General features: G+C 39.1%; 1 protein-coding gene across 1 annotated transcript in view; it reads left to right on the top strand.

The window, feature by feature from the left end:
- Positions 1-16,355, top strand: part of hs2st1b (heparan sulfate 2-O-sulfotransferase 1b) — a 244,366-nt gene extending 228,011 nt beyond the window's left edge. Inside the window, exons 3-7 of the mRNA XM_060918328.1 lie at positions 4,021-4,106; positions 8,078-8,216; positions 8,489-8,586; positions 11,556-11,713; positions 14,716-16,355. Of these exons, the coding sequence (XP_060774311.1) occupies positions 4,021-4,106; positions 8,078-8,216; positions 8,489-8,586; positions 11,556-11,713; positions 14,716-14,942 (708 nt within the window). The 3' untranslated portion in view covers positions 14,943-16,355. The remainder of the gene's footprint in view (positions 1-4,020; positions 4,107-8,077; positions 8,217-8,488; positions 8,587-11,555; positions 11,714-14,715) is intronic.
- The last annotated feature ends 1,629 nt before the right edge of the window (positions 16,356-17,984 follow it).

Raw genomic sequence — 17,984 nt, 5'->3', positions numbered from 1 at the left:
AACTAAAGTTTGCAGCTGGCCACATGGACAAAGAAAAAGACTTCTGGAGGAAAGTTTTATGGTCAGATGAGACAAAGATCGAGTTGCTTGGCCATAATGGCCAGAGGTACAGAGGAACACTGTACCAGCTGTGAAGCATGGTGATGGAAGCATGACGCATGGTGGATTTGCTGCCAGTGGAACTGGTGCATTGCACATAGTGGATGGAATAATGAAGAAGGAAGATTACCTCCGAATTCTTCAGCATAGCCTCAAACCATCAGAAACCTGGACACAATTGCGAGTTACAATAGCACAATGACCCCAAATACACATCAAAGCAGGTTGTGCAACATATAAAGCAGGCTAACATTTAAGCTTAAAACAAGTCCTGACCTCAACCCTATCAAAAATGTGTGTTGTACTTAAAAATGAGGTTCATGCCAGGAAACGTGAAACAAAATCAACTGAACTCTACCGATTCTGTTAAGAAGAGTGGTCAAATATCCGACCAGAATTCTGCCAGAAGCTTGTTGATGGCTACCAAAAGCGTATGGTCAGGGTGAAACTTGTTAAAATTTAACCAAATATTAGGTGTGCAGTGTGTTAATATCATTTTGACCCTGTGTTGATTTCAGAAAACCCAAAATAAATTAGTTTGTGCACCATCATCAATCACTCTGCCACAGAATAAGAACAGTTAAAAAAAAAATAATAATTGAAAGCCCAATATTGCCATGACGTTTATGAACCGTCCATGTATGTAAACCTCTGACTATAACTATAGCTAGTGATAATGGTAGAAATGTACTACACTGGGGTCAGTGTGCTGTAGGTTAAAGAGGCAGGTTGGTCATTCGGCAGTCCTGTGGTTAGGAGCAGGAGCTTGGATTCCCAGGATGACTGTGCATTTGTCTCTGTGTGTCATGTTCAGCCATGATGGGTCATGCAAGTGCAGTCATCTCTTTGTCTCTACCGTTTTCTGTGTCACACATTCCTCATTACTGATTTCATCTCCATGGTGAATAAAGAGCCTGGGAAAGCAGGAGTGCAGCATGAAAGAGATTCTTTTGGATTGGGAGGCAGCAGCTGCTGCAGGTTAAACCAAATGTACAGAATCAGGACAAATTTCTGATTTGTACAGAGCTTATTTAATGTACAGGTTGTTGCTTTGTCTGCCTGTTGCACACCAACTGATGTAGAGAAAGCATACCAGTTATTTCTTCGGTTCCAGTGTTGAAGTCTCCCCTTTTCTTAACGCCGTGAAGATTCCCTCATATCTGGGAATATGGACATTTAGACTAGTTTTCTGCTCTTAACTGGAAATTCCTGGAAAAAATGTTGCTTATGAGTGCAGGTTTTACTTACTATAAATCTGATTGAGGGTGGCACGGTGGTGTAGTGGTTAGCACGGTCACCTCACAGCTAGAAGGTTCTGGGTTCAAACCACACAACAGACTGGGGCCTTGAATGTTCTCCTCGTGCCTGTGTGGGTTTCCAAAGACAGGTGCATGATGTCAACTGGCGACTCTAAATTGACCATAGGTGTAATTGAGTGTGAATGGTTGTTTGTCTCGGTGTTAATGCTGTGATTGATTGATTGGCCCAGGGTGTACCCCACCTCTCACCCAAAGTCAGCTGGAATTGGATAAGATGGATGGATGGACGGGTGGATGGACAGATTGATAAATCTGATTAAAGTCCTGTATTGGTCTGAAGTGGTGTCTGTGAAGCATAACCAGGGGGTTTGTGATTTTCTAATTTCTTTACAGTGACTGAAATCACGACCCACCAGTATCGGTCATTATATTGAGTCCTTATAGATATTAACCTGTTTGACCGGTCACCTGAAGTGAACGGATTTAATCAAAACTCAATATTTCAAACAAGTCAGTCAATAAATGTCAACACAATTAATGTGCCTAATACAGTACCAGGCAGAAGTTTGGACACACCACCTCATCCGTAGGTTTTTCTGTATTTTGATTATTTTCTACACTGTAGAACAAAACTGAAGACATCAAAACAATGGAATAACATCTTGAACATGTATGGAATTATGTGGTAAACAAAAAAAGTGTTAAATATATTTCGTATTTTAGATTCTTCGAAGTAGCCACCGTTTCCCTTAACGCTTTGCACACTATTGGCATTATCTTAACCAGCTTCATGAGGTAGTCACCTGGAATGCTTTTTCAATTAACAGGTGCCTCGTCAAATGTTAATTAGTGCAATTTCTTGCCTTCTTAATGTGTTTGAGATCAAACAGTAAATAAATATGCATACAGTAAATAGCCCTATTCCACAACTTGACCACATCATGTCAAGAACCGCTCAACTAAGACAAAGAAGAACAACTTTTATTCATCACATGCTTGTGAAATTCCTCTCTGCATTTAACCCATCTGAAGCAGTGAACACACACGTGAGCAATGAGCACACACACATACCCAGAGCAGTGGGCAGCCATGCTAACAGCGCCCGGGGAGCAGTCAGGAGTTAGGTGCCTCGCTCAAGGGCACCTCAGCCCAAGGCCGTCCCATATTAACCTAATATGCTTAAGTAAAGAGAAACGACATCATCATTACTTTAAGACACAAAGTGTCTTTTAATTCATTAAAAAAAAGGGGAAAAAAATCCCACTGAATTAGAAGGCATGTCTGAACTTTTGATCGGTACTGTATGTGGTGGACTGGGAAAACCCTTCACATGGTGAAATTTTGACATTTCTACTATATACAGTATATAGTTCAAACATTCCTGAACTGAATTATGTCTCCCTTGCATGCATTGTATCTCACCCACCAGTAATAATAAGTAGTTACATTATTATTATAATAATTTTTACAAAAATCTGAATATTCCTATTAGTCAAAAGGGATTAAATGTGCAGGAGCTAATGTGCAGGAGCATCACTGCTGTATTGACATGATTTGTAATTTCAACTGATTCGGCTTCTATCTGTTTCACTGCAGCAGATACAGGAGCTATCCTACAACTTGATCAAAGCATGACATTCATGAGGTCAAAGCATGACGTGTGAGGAAATCAAACGTAGCTATCAAACCTTTAGAAATCTTTCCCATTGTGTTTGTTATGCGGGCTTCTTTTTCAGTGGGATCTTTGCATGAGGCTAACCATAGCGAGACTGAAATGTAAATAAAAATATTTCCATGCTTATAAAACAAATGTGGATCTGACGCACAGCATAGGCTATATTTCTTCACAAGCAAGAGTCTCATTCATTCATTTACTTAAGTAATTTGACTTGCAAACTAAGCTCTCTGGCTTTTATTTCACCAGGAGAATCTCACTGAAGTACAATGTCTCATGCCACTGAGACCAAACCAATAGGTTAACATAATCAGAGTTCTAACCAGAATAGGATGTTTGTGGATTTAGGTTGTTGGTATACAGTCTTAAAATTTGACATGCGTTAATATACATTATGTACGTGCATTCTTAAGCAATACAAGTGGCAGGAGGTGAAATAGTTAACCCCTAGTACAGGGTTCTTGGTACAGTTTGCAGGTCTTTAACAGTGTGTAAGCCTGTACGTTTATGATTAGGAGCATGTCCCCACATGGGCAGGAATATCGAATCTTTTGGGGACATTTGGTATGTCTGTGTGTGCACGCTTGTGTCTGTCTTGGTGTGTGTGTGTCTGTGCATTTGTATTCCTGTCACCTCTGTCCCTAACACAGAAAATAAGCGACTGTGATGGAGAGAAGGAAGGTGTCATTAGCAGGCGGCTTTGCTGAGGTAATATCCAGTCGGCTTTGTCTCCACACTCCGTGAGCTGCTCACTGAGCTGAGACGTGGCTCAGAAAGAGGATGTGGTGGTGGGGTGGGGGGAGTGATTCTTCACAAGCCCTGTACATGTTACCTGTCCCCCCCCCCCCCCAGTAAATCCTTTTGTGATTATTATATTATAATTGGACAGTTCTGTGTGATTTTAGCGTAAATGGTGTGTGTGTATGCATCTTTACTCATCTATGAGGGTTTTCTATTTATTTATTTTTTATTTTTTTTATTTTGCAGGTGAGGTTTGTTAGGAACGTGACGTCATGGAAGGAGATGAAACCAGGGTTTTACCACGGACATGTAGCATACCTGGATTTCTCCAAGTGAGTATCTACACATTTACCGTTTACCATCACATGGCCATTACCATCACATCTATTCTTATAATGATAAATATAGTGATTGCTAGAAGATCATCTGGATGGCTTTTGATTTTACACTCGATGCAAAAAAAAAAAAAAATCCAACAATTCAATGGGACATGTCCTCTGAGACAGTAAGATAAATTGGCTATGAGCAGATATCTGTATTTACATACTGCCATGAATGATATTCATTAGTGTTTATTCATCAACATTTCAAGTTTTTGCCAGCTCACAGGATGGTCCATCATTAAAAGGTTACAGATTATAGAAGTGACTAGTGGTGTAGTCACTCAGTGCTGTAGGACAGGAGTTATGATTTCAGGAGTGTTGCCACACTCTAGTGGTTGAAGAGGATATTGCAGAAGAGTTTGGGCCATTGCATTGCTACGAAGAAAGTACAGGGTCAAATGCAATGTGCCCATAATACAGCTTCATGGATTTGATTACATATGTCTCCTATATCCCAACTGACTATGGGTGAGAGGTGGGGTACACCCTGGGCAAGTCGCCAGGTCATCACAGGGCTGACACATAGAGACAACCAACCATTCACATTCACGCTTATGGTTAATTTAGAGCCACCAGTTAGCCTAACCTGCATGTCTTTGGACTGTGGGGGAAACTGGAGCACCTGGAGGAAACCCACACAGATACGGGGAGAACATGCAAACTTCACACAGAAAGGCCCCCGTCGGCCACTGGGCTTGAACCCAGGACCTTCTTGTTGTGAGGTGACCGTGCTAACCACTACACCACTGTGCCATATATTTATTTATTAATTTATTATAAAGAAAAATCTTTTTTTTTTAACCAACTATTCCACGAAATCGAGTCGTACATGAGCTGATGGCTGACGAGGCGCGTAGCACCAAGTTGGCTATAAGCCATGTATGACGAGATTGAGTGGAATAACTGTTTTATTCTATCCACATTCACTGGATTTTGAGAAACAGAGCATTTTTATTTTTGCAAATTTGGTAAATAAAAACTTTGTACAAAATGTCTGACAAAATCATTTCCGTTTAGAATGTAAACAAACTGGCAAAATGACAGTAGCAATTTGTGGAAAAAAAAGCTATAATAATTCTTGAAAAATAAAAGATATATTCTTGCCACGAAATACTTTCATATTTAGTTGCTTTTTTATTTTTGTGATTTTGTTTTCGAGTAGAGTTTTTATTTCGTCCTCAGTTGATTCAGCAACACGCTCTGTCATTTTGTTTTTCTTCTTCTTCTTTTGGGTTTTAATTGTTAGTTGGCAAACCAACTTAAAGGTGCATTACCACCACTGACTGGGCTGGAGTGTGGAACAGGAGATATTGGGGGGGGCCTATATTCTTTTAGCTGTTTTCTGTTTCTTTTAAATATTTGAGAACAAAGTAATGTATCTGACTTGATGCGCTCCGTCATTTTGTTTTTCTCTACTCACGGTATTATACACGGTACTATATGAGCTGATAGCCTAGTAGTATAGTCGCCAATCAGAGCACGCAATTGCTCATATCCAGTGAATGTGGAGTGTGTGTGTGTGTACTGTATATGAAGGGCTCATTAAGAAGGCAAGAAATTGCACTAATTAACTTTTGACGAGACACACATGTTAATCCAAAAGCATTCCAGGTGACTACCTCATGAAGCTGGTTAAGATAATGCCAATAGTGTGTAAAGCATCATTAAGGTAAACGGTGGCTACTTTGAAGAATCTAAAATATGAAATGTGTGGTGTTGTGGTTTTTTTTTAACCACTTTTTTTGTTTACCACATAATTCCCTATATGTTTCATATGTTATTTCATGGTTTTGATGTCTTCAGTTTTGCTCTCCAATGTAAAAAAAACAGATTAAATGCAGAAAAAGCTATGAATAAGTTGGAGTGTCCAAACCTTATATATCCAAGAGACTCCTATAAAAGCTATCAAAAGCCAATTTTGTCAAGAATGCTGGAAAGGATGTAGGATTATAATTAGCTTTGATCCCCTTATGCCCTCTGCCGCTCCTGAGACTTGAATTCTCAGTTTAATGGCTGCATGAGCTACTTTTAAAAATGGCATAAGCAATATCAAAACAAATGTCCATTTGATTTGAGCACTTTTTATTTGCTTTGATTTAGCTTGCAAATTTATTTGCCTTGGTAGAGCTTATAGTTCTCTTGGTTTATTTAGTACAGTGTTTGAGTGTGGAATTTTTGATTAATGAGTATGATTATAGTAGGGGGGGTTGATAGCCCACTGAGATAAAATGCCCCAACTTTATCCCCCAAAATAACCAATAGATGGAATGAAGTTATGGGTTTGTTGTTGCCATGGACTACACTGGCAGTAGTGAAATACATGTGTGCACCGAGAAGCTTATGCTGGTGAAGTATTTCAAGAAGAACAGATTTCATGATAGTTGTACTAATTCTCAGCAGTCAGAAAAACAATGTTTAAAGGCTTGTTATTTTGCAGTACATCATAGTTATGTATGTTATGTGAGTAGTTAGGCCAGTGGTTAGTGAGTTAATCTTATTATAACCGTTCATGTTATTACCTCCGCCAAGGAGGTTATGTTTTCGGTAGCGTTGGTTTGTTTGTTTGTTGGTTTGTCTGTTAGCAACATTACGGAAAAAGTTATGAATGGATTGCTCTGAAATTTTTTCCAGAGGTGTGACTGGGCACAAGTAACAATCCATTAAATTTTGGCGGTGATCCGGATCACCTTCTGGATCCCGGATTTTTTTAAAGGATTCTTGGCGGAGGTCTGCGCTCTCCGAGTGCTTTTCTAGTTAATTGTATTTTAAGCCTGTGGGGTAAAATGCCCCCAGTGCTGTGAGGGAAAATACCCCCCAGGGGACATCCTATAATAATTTACTCTGCTGACCATCAAATCCATTGTTTTTCACTAAATGCAGTCTAACTAGGTGGTTGAGTCAAAATATTTGAACTTAACAAAAACAAATTACCTCAAGTTAGCATCAGCTCGCTAATGTTAACTAATTAGCTTACATAGGCTAGCTAGGAACATTGGCTCCCAGCAATCTATTGATCTAATAGCTATAGTAGCCTATAATCATAAATAAATAATAATAATAATAATAATACAGCCTAGCTTGTGATTTTGCACCCTACTACACAATTACTTATAAATATCTAAATCTGCAACAACAGGGCTGCTGTTGTATTTTATTTAACACACAGTTGTATCACACACAGTTGTAACACACTGTTGTATTTGTATGCATGCAGATTGCTGGCACCATGCCTTAAGTCATGGAAAATTAGAGACAAACAACAAATAAAACTAGATAGAGACTGTGACTAAAGTCACAGTAATTTGCGCTAGCTGTTACAAACCAGAACATCTAGTCACTGTACCCTATAGATCTGGAACGGTAGGGGATCGAGAATGACGTTGAGTGAGGAAAAGTTGCGCCCTGCTGCCCTGGACAACATAATAATAATAATAATAATAATAAAATAAAAAAAAACTGATTGAAAAACTCCTGAAAATTGACAGAGTTGTAAGTGATTGAAAAAAAATCCCGTTTTTCATAGATCATGCCGGATCAGTGATCCAGATCACCACCAAAAGTGATAGCAGTCTAATTCAGCTCAGAGGTATTCTTCATGTGAAATTTGGCGATAATTGGTTGAAAACCAAGGGAGAAATGGCATCCTAAAAAACATTAGGAAAGTAATTATCATAATAATAAGAAGACGAAAGTGCAAAAATCTTGAGTGAGAGCAAAAATTTGCGCTACCGCTGCTTGTGCAAATTAAATCAGAATTTTTAATATGGCAAACCTTTTCTGCATGAGACAAATAGGAACAAGAAACAATCCAGGGACTACTTTAACTTGAAAAGAACAGTTTTATGTTCACATTGGTCTGTGACACATTTGGGTGCAAAAAAAAAAATCAGATTTGTTCCTCTGTGTGTGTTGTGCTGTAGATTTAGTGTGAGAGCGAAGCCCATCTATATTAACGTAGTACGTGACCCTATTGAGCGACTGGTGTCCTATTACTACTTCCTGCGCTTTGGTGATGACTACAGGCCCGGCCTGAGGCGGAGAAAGCAGGGAGACAAAAAGGTGAGAGACTTTTTCTCAATTCTGCCTTCTGAGAAAACAAATGGAGAAGGAGAGAAGTGTACGAAATGATGTTGTCTCCTTAAAAAGTGAATAAAGGAGACAAAGTAATTAGTTTAATTTTGGGGTCATGACCTGACTCGGATGTTTTACGCAGTGTCTTGGATCTTTAGGATTCAGTCTGTGTGCATGATGGACTCACAGAGAGAAGGCCTCAAAGAGAAAATGACTGGTTTAATGTATTTGTGTGTGATCTGTATGTGCTTTGTTTTCAGACGTTTGATGAGTGTGTGGCTTCAGGGGGGTCTGACTGCGCTCCAGAGAAACTCTGGCTGCAGATTCCATTTTTCTGTGGCCATTCCTCCGAGTGCTGGTAGGGTTTTTTTGTACCAGAGGCTGTTTTCTCTTCTTTAAAAGATGCAGGAATGGATAGTCACGTCATACGTCTTGTTTTTCTATTTTTTAAAAGAATATAGGCATTGAATATTCACTGAATATCGAAAGTGATTATTCCAAATTTCCGGTGATATATTTTCCCAATCATTGCCACACGTCTCTGTGGAGCTGAGAGCTTATTTTCACCAGCATGCTTTACTTCTATTATTCTACCACATTTTCTTTTGAAATCTTCATTCTAGTTGGTCAGAAGGTGTTTATTCATTTTCTCTAAAAGCAGCTCTGGCAGTCGTGTTGGCTGTTGGACCAATTAAACATTTCTGTTAATGCACTCATCATCTTTAATATATCATCATTTCTATAATAACTGCTAATCTACAGGGCATGCATGGCAAATGCTGCACATAATATATAGAAGATATTACATGGTTGCATGAAGATAGGAAGTTTATCTTCAAGTGGCGAATGGATGTATCACGAGTGAGCAAAGTGAACAAGTGAAAATATTTCAACACGAGAAGATAAACTTCATATCGTCACGCCACTGTGTAATGTTCCTTATATTATATGGACACAGCAACAACAACAACAAAAAAAATAGAAATGCAAGTAAATTAAAAGAATTTTAATTTTGAACCAGTTTGCCATTTTGACAATGCGTGTCTTGTCAGCGGGAAAACACTGGGAGTGACGTCATCGCAGTGAAATATCGGGAATTATTATACATACAGGACACTTTTTCACATTCACATGCTAGCATGTTATCATGCTAGCTGAATGACCCATTCAGCTAGCATGTTATCATGCTAGCTGAATGAAATATATCTGATATACCATGAAAACAAGCCAGCCAATATTATTTAAATATGTCAATCAGATCCGTGATATATTTCATATGAAAAATGCAAGTTTTTCGACACAAGAAAATAAATTTCATATCTTCAAGCCAACATGTGATTTTCTTTTTATTAGCTCGTCTGGGTGATGAGCTTATGCAATCATGTTGTCCGTCTGTCCGTTAGGGTGACCATTTCCATAACACCAAAAAGGAGGACATTATTTGGACGGGGGTCTGGGGGCCCTCCCCCAGAAAATTTTGTATTTCTTAGATGCAATTTCCTGCATTCTAATCAATTTTAGGGTGAATAATGGCAAATCCCATCTGATTCATAGCCCTCAAATTTTTATGTAAACCACAGTGGCAAGATTGAGAATGGATTATTTTTATGCAAGTCACTCAAGTTTGGTGAAATCAACATCGCAATTTTGTAGGGTTAAAGATTATGATTGTGGGGAAAAAAGAGTAAGGTCAAAGCATTCATAGTATTTATTATAATTCATGTGTTAGCTCTTAATTGGCTAGAACACACAGTATTTATATTTATTAAAAACATTGTGGAGTTAACAAACCACTGAAATTAAACTTAAGGTGCTGAGTACCAAAAAGCACAACATTTGTAGATTCTCAGAGAACAAATAGGCAACATAACCAGCAACATTACAAAACGTTTTAAAGCATTCATAGTATTTATTATAATTCATGTATTAGCTCTTAATTGGCTAGAACACCATATTTGTATTTATTAAAAACATTGTGGAGTAACAAACCACTGAAATTAAACTTAAGGTAGATATAGTAGATGTGCATTTGCACTGTCATCCATATCCTAACAAGTTAAGTTGTGAGCAGCTGGTCTACCGGACAGACTCGTGTTTCCAAGTCCCAGCCAGGGCCAGGGGGGCAGGGCACTAGGCACGCGCCAGGAAGATCATCAAAGGATAGAGCGCAACGCGTTCTAGAACGCAACGCCTCGCAGTGCGGAGTTCGCATTGCATGCCAAAAAACATAGAGCCATAGACACTCTATTGTAGATTACTAGTGTGCAGCACAGATCTGCAGTTTCCCTACAAAACGTTATTCTAGAACTCTGCTCTTCCAGTCTGGCAAGTCGATATTATAATTCCGCTCATCGTCTCTAAAAGGAGGACAAATGTGCGTCCGGCTTGATGCTGCGCCGGACGCCGGACAAGACATTGAAAAGACGGACGGTCCGGCCTAAAGCCGGACGTCTGGCCACCCTACCGTCCGTCCGTCCTGCATTATCCACATTTTACGAAAATCGCTTCTTCTCTCTCAATTCTTCACCGATTTTTATTCTTTTTGGCAGGAAGCTAGGTCTGCCTGGAGTGCATATGGCTTTTACACAAATTTGCATAATTGTAATTAATAATGAAGATATGGTGTAATTAAGCCCTATTGAGCAGTTTCCACACAAATAGCTTCTTCTCCCTCAATTCTTCACCAATGGCATGAAGGTAGTGGTACCTAGGATGCATATAACTTGTACCTAGTTTTGCTTCATTACAATTATTAATGAAGTTATGGACTAATTAAGCTTTAATAAGCAGTTCAACAAAAATCGCTTCTTCTCAGTCAGTTCCTCGCCGTTTTGGATTCTTTCTGGCAAATATTTGAGCTAGACTGGTTGAGAGTAGAATTGCACGAGGTAGCCCACTTTACTGTAGATCGTTCCTTCTGAATAAGACGGGGCCAGAGTGAGCTACGACGTCATTGACGGTCTCATTATATTGACACATCGGCAAACAAAAAGTACCCAAATTTATCAAAACAATTCATCAATTTCCTCATGAGTGACACGTAGAGATTTATGTCACGGTTTTGGTTCTCCTTGTCCCGGATGTAGCTCCTATGAAAAATACAAGTTGTGTATTTCCCAGTAAAACACTCGTTTCTATATAATAATAATAATAATAATAATAATAATGAACACATTAAAACCATGCTGTGATCAAACATGCTGAAGTTTTCTGTGATGAAGCATCTATGGAAAAGGAGTCTCCAATACAAATAAGATACGAATGTGCAGTATGGCACCATGAAGTTGAACCTGAATTCTGTTTATTATGTTGTGTGTGTGTGTGTAGGAATGTCGGCAGTCGCTGGGCTCTGGAGCAGGCCAAGTACAACCTGGTGAACGAGTATCTGCTGGTGGGTGTGACGGAGGAGCTGGAGGACTTCATTATGATGTTGGAAGCAGCACTGCCCCGTTTCTTCAGAGGAGCCACTGATCTCTACCGCACAGGTAACACTGTACACATAGTCAACTCGGGAAACATGAATACGCTTCATGAAAATAAGCAAATGACTGTATAACACATACATCACAATGGATGAGTCATAAATTTCAAGCAAAATATCACCGTTTTTATCCTATTTCTAAATATCCCATTTTGTCTGCATTGTTGGTGACAAACGGCGTCTACGAGAGCTCTTGGTGTTCGGCTTTCTCCAGTTGGCAGGCTTGTGTGTTAATCAGTCTTGCAAACTTTGCTTTGAGATTGTCTAATGTGCTACCTTTAACCATTGCCCAGACTGAGTTGTTGTTCAGAGGCACCCGGGCCTTTTCTGTCACTGCTCAGAGATTGTGGAACATAAAGGCATCAGCAAGCAGACATTTTTAAATCCAATCTACAATGTCAGGTCTTCTGTTTTTGTCCTGTCTTTTATCTGTGGTTTTGTCTTTTAATTGTTTTTATTTCTCATTTGACTTGCTCTAGTTTTATTTAAAAAATTCATTTATTAGCGATTTTTTTCCTCATTTTATTTGTTTCTATTTAATTGCTTAGATTTGGCAAAGATGAAGTAGAAGAAGAAACCTTTGTCACATGCACACTTAAAGCACAGTGAAATTCATCCTCTGCATTTAACCCATCTGAAGCAGTGAACACGCATGCGCGTGCACACACACAGCCAGAGCAGTGGGCAGCCACACTACAGCGCCCAGGGAGCAGTCAGGGGTTCGGGACCTTGCTCAAGGGCACCTCAGCCCAAGGCCGCCCCACGTTAACCTAAACTGCATGTCTTTGGACTGTGGGGGAAACCGGAGCACCCGGAGGAAACCCACACAGACAGGGAGAACATGCAAACTCCACACAGAAAGGCCCTCGCCGGCCGCTGGGTTCGAACAGTGCTAACCACTACACTATTTAAATGTGCTATTTAAATAAATGTGACTTTACTTGACTTGAAAGGTGACTAGCAAACAGATCTCTATCTTTCCTGGACTGTCTAATATATTTCATCAATAAACGCAACAAAAAACTGCCTACTTTCTCAGAAAGTGACATGGCAGATGACCAACAGCCTATCGGCAAACATTCAGGATTATTTCATTTATTCACCACTAACTACTTCAAACCAAACTCATTTTAAACAGAGGAACTTTTTCAGCCCACTGACTCGATCTTTCTTTGAAAAGATAATTTGATGTGGTGTTCAAAAGTTCGTTTTCTCGCTTGAGAGTCAGTTTGCAACCTTCAGGATGCTGAAGCTCATGGCCAGAAAAGTGTACAAAGCCATCAGATGCTCTGTATCCCCTGGGCAAAACATCTGAGGCAAAGACTAATAGTTATTAGGATCCATTTTCATATAAAGTATTCCTTTATAGGCTGGCGGTCAGTGAGTGTGCCTCGTACTTAAGTTATTACACGAAATCGAGTTGTACATGAGCTGATAGCCGATGAGGCACATAGCACCAAGTTGGCTATAAGCCATGTATGATGAGATTGAGTGGAATAACTGTTTGATTCTATCCACATTTACTGGGTTTTGAGAAACGGATCATTTTTTAATTTGTATTTTTTGCAAATTTGATATATAAAAACTTTATACAAATCGTCCGACAAAATAATTTCAGCTTAGACTGTAAACAAACCGGTGAAATGACAGTAGCAATTTGCGAAAAATGTTATAATAATAATTCTTGAAAAATAAAAAATATGCATTCTTACCATCAAATACTTTTATTCCATATTTTGTTGTGGGGGTGTCTTCTTCTTTAGGGATTTTTGGCAGTTGGCAAACCAACTTAATGGTGCATTACCACCACTGATTGGGCTGGAGTGTGGAACAGGAGATTTTTTGGGGGGCGGCTATATTCTTTTCACTATTTCTGTTTTTAAATACTTGATGACAATTTTTGGGGTTTTGTTTTTGAGTAGAGTTTTTATTTCATCCTCTGTTGGTTCAGCAACACACGTCGCCATTTTGTTTTTCTCTATTCACGGTATATGAGCTGATAGCCTAGTAGTAGAGTAGCCAATCCGAGCATACGATTGCTCATATCCAGTGAATGTGGATAGAATAAATAATAATATATTTTTGCTATAATTGGATGTTAATTGAAATATTTACCTTCAGAGTTTTGTATGTTCTTGCATTAGTCTAAACCTTGTCTCTTGTTTCTATGCTAAATCACATTTTATTTAACAGAATACTTCATTCTCAAAATCTTCTCACTGATCTGTCCACATTTTCTATCTCCCAATAGTGTAAGTGTTTGTTTTGGGTGGGTGGGTGGGTGGCTTTATACACTGACCCAAAGCCTCCTGATTGGAGGTGTTAAAAACCCGTGTAGCACAAGAATATGAACATGCTTCTTTTGATTTTCTTCAGAAAAAAATCTTTGCAGTGTAAGGCATGGACATTTCACATAGGTTGGCATAACCTGTCTGCTACCCTCTAGTTTTTACAGGATTTGCTTGTATAATTATGTCCAAAAGTTTAAATCATTTGCACTTTAGAAATTCCTGTGGATTTCTCCAACTTGCAGCACATCCTATTGTACAGAATATTTATGAAATTGCAGTCGAGAATTTTGTCTGTTGCACTTGTTGCCGTTGAGACTAAAGAGGATTACTGGGATTTATATTCACAGGCTCATGAATTGTTGGGGTGTGTCACTTAACCACAATACAGTTCCAGTCTCAGTTCCAGTGACGCTTGACAGAGTTTAGCTGATTTTTTATTTTTATTTTTTAAAGCTTGTTAGCACAGCTATTCCATTAAACTATGTTGTTTAAAACCCTGCTTTCTTTCCTCTATCCGCTGACCCACCACATCGGACAATTTCAAATACTATACAGTAAAGTAAATCATGGTCTTCAAAATGTATTTTTGGGTGATCGTGGTCAAATGTGCACTCTACAATTCCAAGCTCTGTCTAAGACATTAGTCATGCATTCTGATTGAAATGACCAAGCTTCAGTACATACAGTACTGTAATGAAGTGTCTTTGTCTTACAGGTAAGAAGTCCCACCTGAGGAAGACGAGCGAGAAGAAGCCTCCGACTAAAGAGTCCATCTCCAAGCTGCAGCAGTCTGACGTGTGGAAGATGGAGAATGAGTTCTACGAGTTTGCTCTCGAGCAATTCCAGTTCGTCCGTGCTCACGGTGTCCGAGAGAAGGACGGAGAGCTCTTTGTGCTGGCGCAAAACTTCTTTTACGAGAAGATCTATCCAAAAGCGAACTGAAACAGGAGCAAAGCATTGACTTTTAACCTCTGTATTTTCCATCATCACCACGGAGGAGGACAAGGAAAGGAGAATGAAAATGGCGTCAGTGGAAATTTAAAAAAAAAAAATCTCTTTGTGGATTTATTTCCTCCTCATAGTACAGAGTAATTCTACTGTATATATGCAGTACAGTAGATTAGAAAGCACCTGTTTATTGTAGAGATGGAGAATATGTAAACTATGTCACGAGTGGTGATTACAGGAACTTTTAGAGTACCTTGAAGTCCAGTGCTTTTTTTTGTTTGTTTGTTTGTTTGTTTTTAATTTTTCCCCCTTTCCTTTTCCTTCGTCAGACTTTATGGCACCCTGGACAAATTCATCACACATGAAAAAGGCATTTGCTTAAAATAATTCATAGAAAAAAGCGTGAGGGTACATTGAAAAGGAAATTCAACAGGGTGAAAAATGGGGCTACTTTTTTATACCAGCCAGCAGCACATTAAATGCGCCTTCCATTTTATTATTAAGTGTTCCCCTCTTTGGCATTGTACGCTTTTTATGATCGTATGCCATGTATGGTGTTTAGTGTGAGTGTTACACACCAACAAAAGGTCAAGTAGAACTCATTCATAATGTACATAATGGCTGTTTTTTGTAGTCGGACCAAATGGCTCTAAGAGAAACCAAGTCATTGATGTTGACCTTCAACTTTGGAGTGCTAAGGGGAAAAAAAAAAAGAAGCAGCAGCAGTACTTGAAGTATTCTGCTTTACGATCCCAAAACAATTTTTCTGTTTTTCAGTGTGATTTTAAGGCTGAGGATTTCCAATAGAGAACTGAGGAAAACAATCAAGTAACTTGTACTTTTGATCCTCAGAGTGCAAGGAGTGCAGTCCACTGAGATTTGATGAAGAGGGACAGAAGAATGTAACTGCCTTCGGCTGGGACCATGGTCCTGCAGCTCCTCTGAGGAACACTAACTGGAGAGGTGGTGATCTTTGTGGAGGCTCCATGACGTTTGGATGCCCTGGATTATCCAAAAAAATGCCAACAAAACCATAAGTGTTTAGTCAGTGCTGTTTTGTTTTGTTTTTTTGTTTGTTTGTTTTTAACTTTGTGTCTTTGCTACTGTATCTGTAAAGAAGAGCTACTCAGAGAGGAGTCTGGGTACAGAGAGATTGACAGCCTGGAACAGAATTTAATCGAAATCATCTGAACTTGTCCATTTCCCTGACTGTGACATGCACACTCGGACCCTAACTAGCTCCACGTTCAATAGTGCCTTCATAACCAAACGGTCAGCATTCGTTCTCTGAATGATTAAAAACATCGCTCACTTTTCTAGCCCATGTGTTTTTTAGGTACCAGCTTTCTTTCTGAGTTTCTGTTGTAAATGTTTTCTTGATGAAAATTGTCTTTAATGCATTTTAATAAATCCTGAACTGTCATTGTAGTAATGTCTATGAGTCATATTGGGACATTTGGAGAGGTTTCGTTTTATTATTATTTTTTTTACTATTTTTAAACGTAGCCAAATCTTCTCCAAACCATTACGAAAGCTTTGGCTGGTGAAGACAGACTGAAATGTTTCGTAACAAAGATTTACACCAACCTCCTGGTTATTTTTGGCAATACAGAGTGGTGTGTAAAAGCAGTAAGGTGTGTGTGTGTGTGTGTGTGTGCACACGGTCAGTCTATTGGGTATCCCTTGAGGAATTGGGTAAATAAGGTTGTGGGTGCAAACTAATGGAATAAGAGACTGTTTGAGAGTTCGGAGTTTCCACTGATCTCCTTGATAACAATCTTTATGTATTAAATGTCATACTAAGGCTTGGCAATTTGACCAAAAGTCTGAACATTTCCTTAGGCTTAGATTTTCAGCCTGAAAAAAAATATTTTACAGCCAATAGAAAACACCTCATTTTTATTATAAGATTCTAAAAATATATAAACATGCATGTCAAGTTATACGGTTTCCCCGTGTTTTGTACAGGAAAATGCAATTTTTTGGCTAATACAGCGTGCACTGATTTTCATACGGGAAAATTACGTTTTGTATCAGGGATTTTTTCCATTACTCCAAGAAAATTTTCTTAGCATCCACCATTTATTTTTTTCAAACACGCATGCCCAATGAAACAGAACTATTTTTGATTTATGTGGTTTTATAGTTGCACGTGGTTTTCTCGGTCATTTAAGGACATCGGCTTGGACTGCCCAGACTTCTTTGACGGCTGCAGAAGTTATGTTCTGCCAATTTCTTGTGGAACACAACATCCCCCCGACTGTGGCAGACCATTTTTCGCAGCTAGCGAAAAAAAATGTTTCCCGATTCAAAGACTGAACAGGTAAGCATTGTTTTTTTTTTTCTTTTAAATTAAAAAAAAAAAAAGTTTTTACTGTTTGCATGGAGGAAAGCTTCCTCCATTATCATGATAATTTCAGGAGGCGATACTGGGAGTCGCCGTTTATACAACGGCAACTGTAGTTACCTGGCGATTTCTGGTTTCGCTTCCCAAAACATTTTAATTGCTGATAGACATATGTAGACACAGATGACCAACACTCGTTACTACCATCAGTTGTCAGTAAACTGGAAAAGTATTGAATGAAGAGTAATAGTGGTAACGACCATTGGTAACCTGTCTCTAAAATGTGTAGTAGGGGATGGAAGCAATTTAACACCATCTACATGTTTGCTGTGCTCTGATTTTCTTTTATTGACCAGGAAAATAATAGATGTATATTGGGGAAAGGTCTTCCATGTAAAAACTGGACAAGTCACCACAGGGCTGACACATAGACACAGACAACCATTCACACCTATGGTCAATTTAGAGCCACCAATTAGCCTAACCTGCATGCCTTTGGACTGTGGGGGAAACCGGAGGAAACCCACGCGGAGAACATGCAAACTCCACATAGAAAGGCCCTTGCCGGCTGCTGGGCTCGAACCCAGGACCTTCTTGCTGTGAGGCAACAGTGCTAAGCACTATGCCGCCCCAGTGTCAACACTTTTTTTCTCAAATGGAACTTTTACTAATCTTCATTTACTGTTTGA

This window comes from Neoarius graeffei, chromosome 4 (genome assembly GCF_027579695.1).
Source record: "Neoarius graeffei isolate fNeoGra1 chromosome 4, fNeoGra1.pri, whole genome shotgun sequence".
Taxonomy (NCBI): domain Eukaryota; kingdom Metazoa; phylum Chordata; class Actinopteri; order Siluriformes; family Ariidae; genus Neoarius; species Neoarius graeffei.
Note: the sequence above shows the minus strand (reverse complement) of the source record. Positions and strands in the feature narration are given on the sequence as shown.